The 14,126-nt window shown below is 31.7% G+C and overlaps 1 protein-coding gene across 1 annotated transcript; it reads right to left on the reverse strand.

The window, feature by feature from the left end:
* Positions 1–34: 34 nt before the first annotated feature.
* LOC112289163 (uncharacterized) lies at positions 35–2,729 on the reverse strand. Its single transcript, XM_024534130.3, has 5 exons — positions 2,070–2,729; positions 1,534–1,820; positions 1,187–1,416; positions 512–1,064; positions 35–407 (listed from the first exon to the last, which is right to left on the reverse strand). The coding sequence occupies exons 2-5, from the start codon at positions 1,653–1,655 to the stop codon at positions 275–277; spliced, it is 1,038 nt and encodes a 345-aa protein (XP_024389898.1). The 5' UTR covers positions 1,656–1,820; positions 2,070–2,729; the 3' UTR covers positions 35–274.
* Positions 2,730–14,126: the final 11,397 nt, after the last annotated feature.

Raw genomic sequence — 14,126 nt, forward strand, 5'->3', positions numbered from 1 at the left:
TCAAATTTCATGGAGTACATCGTCTGCACAAATGTTTCGGAGAAAGCGTAATTTGATTACTTATGCATAACTTGTACACACGTACTGAGATATAATCTAAGGCACCCTTCGACATTCTCGACATGTGTGAAAGCACTATGAACGATGTTCCCATGCAAAATCGTTTATGAGTATATGGCAATAAATGGAGTAAAGGTGTGCAAGTAGGACTAGAAGGAAGGGTTTCACATCGCCACAAGTGAAGGGTCGCTGAGGAAGGTCTTCATGGTCAGCTTTACACGTACAGATAGCATTGCGCTGAGAATGCAGCACCATATGTCATGCCATAGGCTCTTGCAGCGAGCTTGGGAGGCTGGCCTCCCATGACACTGGCGATCAGTGCAAATCTGTACGTTCCCATAGGATTTCTACAACGGACACAAATGAGGTCACTGAAGAGTAAGCAGCAAACCTGTTGGAAGTTTCAAAAAATGACACATGCACAGAAACGGAAAGAGAGCAGGTCACTTACTTGTAGCCACCGGAAGAGGTGATTTGCAGCAATTGCCATGGGGCGCCCATCAACGACACTCGCACTGGCTTGGCGCACTGTTCCGCGTAGAACCAAAATCCGTTGGGGTTGATGAGCTTGAACATGAGGTTACTACCAAACCTGTCGGACTGACGAACCGTTCCAAATTTTCCTAAACTCGTACCGCCGGCAACGTCATATATCGTAGAGTAGTGGCCTTGGGAAGTCCACCTACCATTATTATCGAACCTGTACTGCATCATTCCTTCCAAGAAAAAGACCTGGACGAAGTTAGCCAAGGGCTTCAAAGAGGCGGGGACTCGAGGAGGGACCTGATCCTGGGTAAAAAAAGTGAAAGTTCCTTGGAATGGGACGCCAGAGGTAGCGCCATTTGATGTACAGAGAGCCTTGCGAGGAGGTAAGCCACCTTTCGTCCCAGTGAGAGAGACAAAAACGACTAACGATGCGTCTCCTCCACCAATTCGTTTTTTCACAATGGCCAAGTACTCCGAGACAGCCGATGTAGACACTTGCACGGTCATCACAGCTATGCCTGCAAAGAAATGTAAACCTGAGAGGACGAAGTCTAATGCTGCATGCTAACGACACTCCGAAGAATTACGATAAAATGCTGTTTAAATGAAACAGTCGGATGAAGCACAGTCAATTTGGTACCTTGGAGACCGCTGCTGCTATGTCCTGATTCAGTGGTGGTTCCCGGAGAGTTGAGGAGTTTCCAAGCATACGTTGAGGTTCTCTTGAGTGAATCACATTTGGAAGTGTAGCTACCAAGCTGGTGACCATCTGGAGTGAGGATGCTGGCAAAAGCGCCAATCTTAATCCAGCTGCCGCGATTGCAGATATATCTCTGGGATCCTGCTGTGATTCTCCCCGTGAATCCCACGCTGTATCCATTTGTAACAACATACGTTAGTTGGTATCTCAAAATGCAACCGTCTGGACGGTCCATAACCTTCAAAATTCAAAGCATTCAAAATTTCGCAGAAGGATGTTCTGATCACCTGTATCCTGGAGGTGGAACAAGGTATGCAGAGGCAACGCTCCACAGCACAGCAAAGATACACCATAGAATGGCGGGTTTTGACATATTGCTGGTGGTCAATTCGCCGTGTGTGATACACATTCAACGTCAACACTTCAACTAGAGAACAGCGATAGACAGAAATATAAATCCTTCATGTGCAAAAGTTATATCTTTGGCATTCTCCGAGGTTAGACGATTCCTTCTGGTATGCCGAACTCATCACCACGTAGACTGTCGTTCGAATTGACCCATGGTACAGAAATTCTGCAGGCGAACAAACACGGGATACCAAGGTCAGTTTACTGAATAAAACAAAGCGATCAACAAAACCCTCTTCACATGAATTTCTTACATGCAACCACCCTACACGGTATTCCACTGCGACTCTTCTCTAGATTCCTTGAGATCGTTTCACCATCCTTTTCTGCTTTACCCAGGTCTCGAACTCCAATATTCTACGAGGACGTTTGCAAATTGCTTTAAGAACTCAGACAGTGCAGTCCACCAGCTCACCAGTGGCTCCAATTGCCGAGTGATGATGCTCCTAGTTAAGATGTCAACATGGAAAAAATCACTGGTACTTAGAGTGGTCGGAGGAGGTTGTGACGACGAATGGTAGAGAAACCTAGCAGCTTAAGAAGTGAGGCTGTCGGGGATGGGAGGGAGGGTCAATATTCTGCACGTTCTGCATCCTTTCTTTGGGTTGAACTTACTGTGAACGTGACCCCCTTCCATCGGATCTGCATGAACTGCTGAAATCTAATTTTACGTACGTGACGTCGTTTTACAGAAGCAGGAATTTTTGTGCTTTTTCACCCTCACCGTTGCTCCTTCGCAATGGCCGTGTCATCGTTTTGACGGCAACCTTCTCTGAAAAATCACGTTCTTCCAGAATTTCGCTTGCCTCGATCAAGCTGAAAACTGCAAGCTAAATTTATCTAGATTTCCACCACCAGGCCGGGCTATTTCCGAAAACTCGCTCAGCGGAAGCTGCCATAGACTCGACACGATTGCGTTGCCTTTCGGTCGCTGCCTTGAGCAAATGCAGTTTTACGGTGGCTTTGTAGATTTTTGTGTGTCTGGGTACAAAATTGACACTTACTTAACCACAAAGTATGTTTTTAATTTCCTTCATTAATAGTGAAACCTGTACACGTTTTACAAGGAATTTTCTTACTGTTTGATAAAAAAACCAATTCTTCTATTATTTGCAAGGCTTTGGATAGAAACTTGAAAGTTTGCAGAGCAGCCAGAGGTGCCTACCGCAGTTTTTTGTGATCGGTGACGAGCGTTTTCATTTGGTATGACAAGGATCACCCTCAGAGAACTAGACACTTGACTGACGCAGCAGTCCTTAGCACAACCAGCCAAAGTAATCAGAAGGCTCACAACCAACCCAAATCCCCTTGCAACGCAATCAAAACCCGCTAAATTTTGCATCAGGAGAGCAAAGCTTTGAAATGGGACCATCCAGAATAGAACGACAATGCTCTTTAATTGGAAACCAGCGAAGCACGCTCGTCTGTCGTCTTCAATTTAGGCCCCACCCCATCAGAGACATTAAAAGACGACTGAGGACCACGTCAGAGTCTTTCCATGGTCTGAGATTTCGATTGATTGCCGTGACATGCAGCCAAGTGTTGGCAGTGCCGAGCCAAAAATCCCACTCGTCGAACACGCCGCTGCTCCGGCGATCCGTTCGAAATCTGGAGTTACGCCAGTATTGTGTCATTTGTACAAACTCATTCCACCTATGGAAACCCGTGTCGTTGGGCAGGGAACGTTCCCACGTTCCCTTCTTCACGGTCAATGTGAAGGCTTCTTTGTCTTATACTTTGTCTTATACCCAAGTTATTTTATATAGTAGATTGTGTGGGGGTGTAATCAGTTTGCAGCGAGTTAGGCACTAACACAGCTGAGTCTATTGGGATATAGAAGTTACTACCAAATACTACAATGGGTATGTGGTAAGGTTTGTATTTTAGGCGAGGGGTTCAATTGAACTAAGAAGCAACTAAGAATATATTTGTTATCCTTAATTACAATTTTATTGTATTTTTTTAAAACCTTTTTTTTGTATTTGCAACTTTGAAATCAACATCCTTTAGAAAGAACAATGATTTGTAGGAAAAAAATTAAAAATTAAAAATGATAGAAAATGAAACAAGAACAACTTTTTTTTCTTATCTTTCAAATAATGTTAATTTTTATAATTTTTATAATTGAATATTATGATATTTATTTATTTTCTAAAAAACTAATAAATATCTTAATGATGATAATAATAAACTACAAGAATAATAGTTGGCATTTAAGGTCTTGAACATGTGTTACAAGTTAGATCCCGATTGCATGAATGAATAAAATTCAGAATTCATTTCAAATAATAATTTGTATTTTAAAAGATGTAAAGTTAGTATAAAAGCATTTATTGTGTTCTTGTAGCTCTTACAAATTTTTTAATACTTACATATGATTTTTATTATCAATATTATGATATAATGACATTCTAATCATAGAACTAAAATTCTTTTTTTTGTTAAATTTTACTATTTTATATTTTATTATATAATTATTAAATCCATTAATAACTTTAGTTGTATTTATATTGTATTTATTTATCTGAGATTTTTTTGATATAATTTAAAAAAAAAAGTCTTCTTATAAGTTAAATTATGACTTTAGTAATTCTTTTATAAATTAATATTTAATAATTTAATAACATCTATTGCATAATATTTTTTTGCCTCTTCTAAATTTGTTCTATAGTATATGTTTAATATTTCTATTGTCCAATTTTTGATATTTTTTTTACAATTTATTAAGCTATGTAGCCAACCATGTAAAAATACATAAATCTTAAAAGATTGGCTTCTATTAAGAATATTCTTTTAAAGCTAAATCTTGCAAAAAAAAAAATTTATTTAAAAATATGATTAATATAAAGATATTCTACCATATTACAAAGAATATTTGTAGCTATTGTATCTTTGACAAGTACATTTATACAAGTTTTTGATGTTCCTTTGCAATAAGACAATCTCAAAAGGACTCCTAAAATTTTAATAAGAACATTTTTTCTATACTATGCATACAAATCTTTATCCTCATCTTCAACCTCTTTGCTTATGACACTTGCCAAAAATTTATTATTTAAGAATTATTTATACCTATTAAAGCATTTGCAGTAGGATTGAAAAGGCCATCCATCAACATTGAATCGTATATACAAAGTTTTAGATGCTATCTACAAGTTTATTATTAATAAAATCTTCATCCTTATCATATTAAATTTCTTTAGAGCAATAAGTGAAGAATTGTGTGGACTAAAAAATATTTGCAGTTCTTGATGCAAGTATACCAATCTAAGTAATTTCTATCTGATGCATTATTGTGTGAGCTAAAATAAACCACTACTAATTGGAAGCACATTCTAATTCACAATAAGTGAATTAACTATGTAATTTTGTGAATTATAGCTATTGCTTAAGTCTTGATTAAATCATTTATAAAACCCCATCAATTAATCCAATTAATCAATACATCCTCAACCATAAATTTTACTTGTAATAATGAATCATGCATAAAATTCAAGCATTAATAAAATTTTGTCTATGAAAAAAATTCATCCATGAGTAAAAATTAATCCAAAAATAAGAATTCATTCAAAAATAAGTTCTTATTTGGAAATGAATCATCATCCAATATACATTTTCATCGAAATTATAATCCATTCAATGCCTATGTTCATCTAATTTTAAATTCATCTAATTCTAAACTTCATCCAAGCTGACATAACTTCATTTGCTGGATTTTCTTCATCTTGTGAGTATTTCTAGAGAGTGATGGATGCCAAAATGTGTACATAGTTGATTATGATTTGCTTAATAATAACTTCCCTTAGTGTGTTGCAATTCCAATGTCCACTCTAATAATGTTGTTAAGTATAGAAGTATGTGCTAGTTTTCACAATTCATATTAATTGGATCCAAGCAACAATAGCTCATTGACTATAATCAAGTTTACAATCTACTATGTAATCACAACCATAATGATATTTTGTTGTAATTTCAACCTCCACTCTGATAATGTTATTAGGTATTGTCATATTTTATAAAGTTTGCTTGAAAAGGCATCAAGCATCTAGTTGTAGAAGACAAAATAGAACTTACAATAAGAAGATCCTAAGAATTCTAATAGAATCCTAAACAAACTCCAATTAAATTATAACAGTATTAATCAATCTTTAATTAAATTGTAAAAGAAGTTTCAAAGAACTTACAAAAAAACATAAAAAAAAATCATAAATTAATCTTAAAAGAATATATATAATAAAAAATATTAAAAAAATATCAAATAAATCTTTAAAAAAATATTTAAAAATAAAAATTCTAATTGAATCTTAATCAAATCTTCATGTAATCTTTAACAAATCCTAAATAAATCTTTCTTAAATCCTAATGAAATCTTAAACTAACCATTATAAAATCCTAAATTCTTTTCTTAGACTAAAATCTAATAAAACCTTAAACAAATTCTAATGAAATCCTAAATTCTAACCTTAGACTAAATCTTAATGAAATCCCAATAAAATGCTAATAAAATCCTAAATCCTAATTAAATTTTAATAAAATTTTAAAAAATTCTAATTAAATATTAAATCCTAATTCTAAATAAAATCATAATTAAATTTTATTAAAATTCTAATAAAATTCTAATCAAATACTAAACTTCAATCCTAAATCAAATCCTAAATCATAACCTTAGACAATCTAAATAAAAATTCTAAATAAATCTTAATAAATTACTATAGTTGTTTTGAAACTTCAATAAATATTAATTGAACCATCAACTTTAATTAAAATTTTATTTAGAATTTAATCCACAAGAAATTTATAATCATACAAAATTTGAAAAGAATCAAATTCATCAATTGAAAGAAAAGCTCTCAAAATCTTTCAAATGTTAGCAACCTTCCTTTTTCATCTTTAATATTGATCTTCCAACAAAGATATCTCCTTACTCAATTATTCAATTGGTCCAAAAATTGACTAATATATAAGTACTTAAGTCTTAATTTCTTTTACGAATTTCTGCTTCAATCTAATTGGTAGATGTTGGAAGGTTGTGAAAATCCTCACTAGCTCTAAATTTCAATTATTCAAGACTTTAATCTATAAAACTGTCAAAATCTTCAATCTATAAAACTGTCACAATCTTCAATCTAACTATTCAATTGACATCAAACTTCTCACACTCATTAATATCAAGCATATTGAGAAATTGACAAATGTTTACTTAAAAATATGCTTTAATACTTATAAAATCATCAAATTTATAAACTTCTTTTTATTTCTTAAAATTCAAATCCACAAAATACATTTTTCACTTTGAAAAGCTTTCAAAACCTCAATATACCTTCAAATAAGATGAAGCTTATAGACAAGCTTCTTAAAAGCTTCATAGACATAGATTTATCTTTATACATGTATATAGATGATTAATAGGTTATAAACTTGGCCAACAAATTAACCACGTGTCACACATATTAGTAGCTTGTAGTATAAGCTAACAATATGGTGCACTTATAGAAAAATTGCCTTGTAAGTTAAGACATATGTCTTGCAAATTGGACACATGTTGGAAGTTCTATAGAATGTTGTTACATAGCTCTTAAGTAGATAGTATATATAGAGACAAGAGTGAAGGCATTTTCACTCTTGTCTTTTTTTTTTTTTTTTTTTTTTTTTTTTTACTTCTAGTCTAATTTCAAGAGATTCTAGTTTTTTAATCTTTGGTAATAGCAATTCCAATTTCTTATTAAATAAATTTACTTTCTTATTTTTATTTTGTCATCTCTCTTTGATTCATTTCTCATTTATTTACGTATTTTCATTGAGTTCTTATCCTTGATACATTGACAAGAGTGCCAACTCATTGTTTTTGCCTTATTTTTACAACAAGGATCAAGATCAACTACTATATATGCTATTGAATTCCAAAACCTTATTTGAGATGTATATTGGAACAACAAAGTCCTTATCAATTAATTTCAATATGAATTAAAGAATAATATCAAAGATTTATTATTAATAATATCAAAAGCATATTCTTTAAAATAATTTATTTTTTAAGCCATTGCTTATAATAATCAATTATTTAAAAAGCATTAAGAACAAAAATTTGATTAAAGAAAAATAAGTCAAATAAAGATGGCGGCTCTTAAGTTTTCAAAAACTTATTTGTCGAAGCTGGAAGCAATGTAAATTGATACAATATATTTTAAATTTCTCACTAAGCAAGAAAAGGTTTGACATTTTCAAGAGAATTTATACATATATTGTAGAGAAGCTAAGCTCATTATTCAATATTGTCCAACAAAACAATACAATTTCAAAATGAGGTGCATGGTTGCCAAAGAAGACAATGTGTTGAAAAATAAGTTTCTCCTATTATAATAAGGATTGTGCAACTGAAATCATGTACAATATTTAATAAAAGTCATATTCTCTCTTCAAATATTTTACCTTGTTTTACAATATATGTATATTTAGGATCTAAAAATCACAAAATATTTGCTTTATTAGGTTCAAGAGCCTCGACTTGTTTTATAGACAAAGATTTTGTCAAAAAATAAGAAATATCTTTAATCAAAAAAACTAAATCCATATATGTAGAAGTCATAGATAGTCATTTGTTATCTTCTAGAGATGGTATCTATGGAATTATTCTATTAGATGTAGCAATTAAAAATCATAGTAGCACAATAATACTTAATATTATAAGATCTTCATTTAACCTAATTATTTTAGGATTATCATGGTTAGAAAAGTATAATCTTTAGATAGATTGGTTTCTTATAACTCTAATTTATTTTTTATTTCAATCTAAAATTTTATTAGCCAAGTAAAAATATATAAGTTCAATACATCTAAATCTTTACTAACAAATACAAGAGCTTTCATGCATACTACAAAAAAACAATTATCTTTTATTCTATATGCCATGCCTATTTCCAATGGTAAAAAGATGTTAAGTGGTATCCTTAAAATCTTAACTTAAAATCTTTTCGAAAAGAAAAACCCAGATATTTTTCTATGGATGCTATTTTGTCATAAATGGAAACAGATGATAAGCTCTATATAATAGCTTTTCATTCCAAAACATTTTCAGTAGCAAAGATTAACTTCAAGATCTACAAAAATAAATTCTTGCAATCATGGATTCATTTAAAAAATGATGTTATTATTTAGAAGACCCTTCAAGTTCATTCTTCATATATACAAATAATAAGAATCTTTAGTACTTTATATTGGCACAAGTTTTGAATTGTTCCCAAGTCCATTGAAACATGTTTTTATCAAGATTTGATTTTAAGATCATTTATCAATCTAAAAATAATAAGGTTTATAAAATGATCTTTTTAGAAGTTTTTATCCTATATCAAAATAAAGAAATGCAGCTTTTGATCAATAAAAAATAATTTTCTTAAAGCCATAGTATTTTTTTATCTTTAAGTATTAAAATCAACATTGACTCTTGATTCAATTTTTTTCAAAGAATTTTGATTAAATATGTATTTTTATCTTTTTGTTTATGATATTAAGAATAATTTTTTAAAATTTTATAATATTTTAAAGTTTAAATTTAAGAACAATCTATTTTATTTTGATGGATGATTATACATTCGACAAGGCAAAGCATGATTATGTGTTCTTTAAGCTTATCACAACTTTCTAGTAGCTAAACATTTTGGATACAACAAGACTTTGAAACTAATATTAAGAGTTTTTTGGTGGCCTCAAATATAAAAGACAATCAAGACTTTGTATAATCATGTGATATTTTTTCAAGATCAAAAACTCCTTGACATCAATATTATGGGCTCTTTCAACTATTTCATATTCCAAAACAACTATGGTCTTTTATTTTTATGGATTTTATCATAGATCTTTTAATCTCAAGTTTGTATGATTTTATATTTATAATAGTAGATTTTTTTGCTAAGAGACCACATTTTGTATGATATACAAAATCTATGGCATATAAAGAAACAACTAAGCTTTTTCTTAATAATATTTATTGATATCATAGATTACTCAAGAATATTGTATTGAATAGAAGAATTCAATTTGTATTAAGATTTTAGAAAATTCTTTTCAAGATTTTAAAAAAGATATAAATTTTTTTTAGCTTTTTATTTTTAAATTAATGAACAAATAGAACATGTAAACCAAGTTTTGGAGTGATATTTAAGATGTACCATCAACTATCAAGAAGATGATTGGATAATTCTTATGCCATTTGCAAAATTTTCTTATAATAATAAGATACATTTTTCTATACAATAAACATCTTTCTTTGTTAATTATAATGATCATCTATAACTTAATATTTTTTATTTTTTTAAAATTTGATAATCTTATGATTAAAATTTTGAAAAATCATTTATCTAAGCTATATATAATAATAAAGGTATAATTAAAAGAAGTTCAAGAATGACAAAAGATCAATGTGGATACTTATTGCAAGGATCAATCTTAATTTTATGTTGGTAATAAGATATGGCTACTTCATCACAATATGAAGACTAACCACCCTTGTAATAAATTAGATTACTATATGCTTAAATCATTTCATATTTGTGAATAAATTAATCTTATTGCCTATCAATTACATCTATCAAAGTCTATGAAGATCCATCCTATATTCTATATGTCTATTTTTGAGCCATATAAAACAATGAATATCTCAAAAGAAAAAAGACAAATGCCAATTCTTCCTATAAAAATAAATAATAATAAACAATTCAAGGTGGAAGAAGTCTTAGACTCAAAGCGACGTCAAAATAAGTTAGAATATCTTGTTCATTGGTGTGGATATAATAATAATGAATGTACATGGGAATTAGTAAAAAATCTTGAAAATAAAATAAAAAAGGATAATACTTTTCATCAACAACATCCATCAAAACTAAGATAAAAAATAGTAAATCTTTATTATAAAAGAACTACAATTTAGGAAAGATTACATTCAACTTTCAATATTTATTTGTAGTTTCTTTACATTTGTAGTACTAAAGAGATGGAGAATCAACAAACAACAAATTCAACTTATGAACCATTGTTTGCTGACTTCTCGGATAAATCATTGGAATTATCATAACCTTCAAGACAACATAATCAAAATAAAGAGCTTCAAGAATGACATATTCTTCATTGAATAGATGACAAGATATAATGTGTTTGATAACACAACCTTGAAAGAGACTCTCAATGTTTGGTGATTTTATTGGAGGTATGAATGACTCTTAATAGTAATACAAATGTTATATTTGAAAGAAGTTATGAAGGTATTAATAATAATCAAATAATAGGGTGGTCTTTCAGCCTTATAATTAGATATTATTGGTAGCTTAAAGAATCTATTAACTACTTTTAAAAGAAATAAGGATCAGAGTATATGTCAAATATAATTTGCTACATCTTGAACTTCGTAAACATGTGATCACTACTCTTCGTAGAACTTATCTTTAGAAGAAAGAACAATGTCATAGATCTATCTATAATTACTTAAATAATATGAATAGATAGAAGGTAATAAAAATAAGTTAATTTGATAATATCTTATAGAAAAACTTCTTGAAAGCTTTTTACAAGCTTTAGAGATGTATGTGAACTAAAATAAACTCTCCACTAGTTGAGAGTCTATTCAAATTTCAATTGATTTTAATTATCTAAATTATTTAACAAGTTTCTATCATTTTTTGATTAAGTATCCAATAATTCCTATAAAAATCCCAATTGTGATTGATGTCATTCCTTCTAACAAGTAATCTATTCAAATTCACCAACATTAATTAGTCTACAATTTAATTGATTAAGTCATCTCTTATTTTGTTTGAACTTTTTAATTTTTTACCAATTAAATTCACCTTCTACCACTTCCACACATTATAAAGCAACACAAGGCACTCAAATAATTCAACAAAACATACACTTAGAAGACAATTTTTTATATGATTTAATTTAAGTTTATATAATTTTTATTTTATATTTATATTTTTATTCCTTTCTAGTATCAATTATCATCCAAAAATTCATCCAAGATAAGTTCCATCCATGAATAATTTTTTATCTGCAAATAACTTCTCATCCATGAATGGAAATTCATCTAATTTCAATCAACCTTCATCCACCATATCCTAACTGCATCCAATCCAATGTTAGCTTTTTTCCTACGTCTTTTAATTGCTTCATCAATCACAATTCTTTAGATTAAAGATGATTTACTAGGTAGAATTCAATGAATAATTGATGGTGCTAAAAGGGCTATATCCAATTGGGAAATTTTAACTCACAATTGTGAGTTATAACTCATTAGTAATGCTTTGCTTCCCATCTGACTTCTTGTTGAGTGCCTCTTCTCGATTCCTGGTGATAGAAGTCCTTGGAAACGCTCCACAACATCGTTGTGGAATTGTAGTAAGATCGTCGGATCTGCCAAGGCTGAGCTTTGAAGTTTAGATAACTTTGAGTCTGCCTTCTTAATTCCTTGTGCACTACAATATGAGTATATCTACTGAAGTCCAAATTCTCTCTTAACTCTAACTCCTATATAAGAGCAACATGCTCAGATGAACAAAGTGCCCAATTCTATTTTGACTTCCACACTCTAGTCGGTCTTCAAGAAGAACTCCAAGCCATTGTCATGTATTTGAGAACTTTAACGAAGAAGCAATACACTTACAGATTATGATTGAAGCATAGCGGATCATGTGGAAGCAACTATCCATTGATCTGAGGGTTGATCAACCAATTCTCTACCCACCACTGAAGAATTGTAAGACAGAAGAACTAAAAGGAGTCCAAGGGCTTCCTTACTCTTTGAACCACAAGTCCACTCAACTCAGTTCTTCCTTCTCCGGAATCAGTGCTGGTTTGTCATACTGGCAAATAACAGAGCTTGATGATCTTCATGTAGAAGGATGTTCTGAAGAGTCGAGTGATTCTCCTCGCCTAATGTGTAACATAGCTTGTGAAGTATACAACCAGAGAGGGAGTTGCGATGCCAAAATGGAAGATAACACGCAGTAGCAATACAACAATGCCACGACGTTCCAGTCGTCAACACTTCAATCTCCAGATTTGCAACTAGTCCTAATTCAAGAAGGATCTGAATCCCGATGTTCCCGCCTTCCTTTAATACAAATTGTCTCCGTCGTTGTTCTCTACTACAACAGTGATGCACAATCTAGACATTGACTATAAAAACCGCAATTAAGTTGATGATGGATGAAGAGCAACGACTAGGTGAGAGAAAAAAAATTATGTTCCACTGAACAACCAATTCTTTTTTTGGCACCATAATGCCCTCCCGATCAGAGCCAATAAAAACAAAATGGAGAGTCGTGAACAACAGCACTAACAGCCATTAGGAGTGCATCCACCTGTAATACAGCAGACTCTACCACTTCAAACAACCGCCGTGCGCGCAATGAGTTTCTGGCTCCCTCGACTGACCAAGTCTGCACGTAGCCTAGAATAGTGCCATCCAATAGGAATTGATTGATGAACAATGCCACACCCTGCACCGCAGAAGGTAGATAACGGCTTAAAGCCAGAACTATGCACTATTGACTCCAACGTTCGCCTCTGGGAAGACTAGGGCTTACCAAGGTGGTTTACAACAATTGCCAAGCTGAGCTTCTATCCTCCAAAAATCCGTTGTTTTGCACCATGCTGGATGTCATCCATCAAAACCACACTAACGCGCCCTTGACGTAGGAAGAAAACCACAGACAATCAACCCGTCACAATCAAAGCTCAATTTCCACACCAAAAATAAAAAAAACCAGAGATTAAGAAGTGCTGCACAGCATCACTCCATCAACGTGAAGGAGACAGAGAAAATCCAGCTTGGAGCTCCTGAAGTTCGTGGAACCGTGTAGAGAAGAATAAAAACAACAAGAGAGAGCCGACTTGGACCCCTATCCGCAAAAAGGCTACCAAAATTTGGGGGCAGCCTCTTGCCCTCTGAGCCATCTTTTTTTCTTTTTCCCCCTTTCTTTCTGATTTTTCCTTCCTTCTTTAGTTTTCTTTCTATTATTATTTTTTCCTCCCTACTCTCTCCTACTAGTTGTCTACCCCCTTTTTTTTTATTATTTTCTTCTATTTTTTGAATTGACCACTTCAAATTTATATTGTGATCCTATTCCAAATAATTTTTAATGGAATAAATCTACAATAAAGGACATTGTAAATCTATATCAGCTCAATTAAGGAGCAATTATTTAAATTAAAATTCTTTTTTAAAGCATTTTACAAATGACCTATTCTAGCCACTACATCTTATTAATTGCTATTTATCTCCAATTCCTACATCAACTCTTTAACTAGTGACTTTAGGCACCATAAGTGTCTTTTTTGTATTAAAACAACTAATGAGTCAATTGTGTGATTCACAATGTGGTTTAACTTCTATACAAGATTATAAGTGATTGATAGATTAGAAACTTAGCTAGCAAGTAAGCCACATGTCACATGTATGGATAGCTTATCATACAAGCTA

This window comes from Physcomitrium patens, chromosome 1, assembly GCF_059467195.1.
Source record: "Physcomitrium patens ecotype Gransden chromosome 1, ASM5946719v1, whole genome shotgun sequence".
In the NCBI taxonomy this organism is placed as follows: Eukaryota; Viridiplantae; Streptophyta; class Bryopsida; order Funariales; family Funariaceae; genus Physcomitrium; species Physcomitrium patens.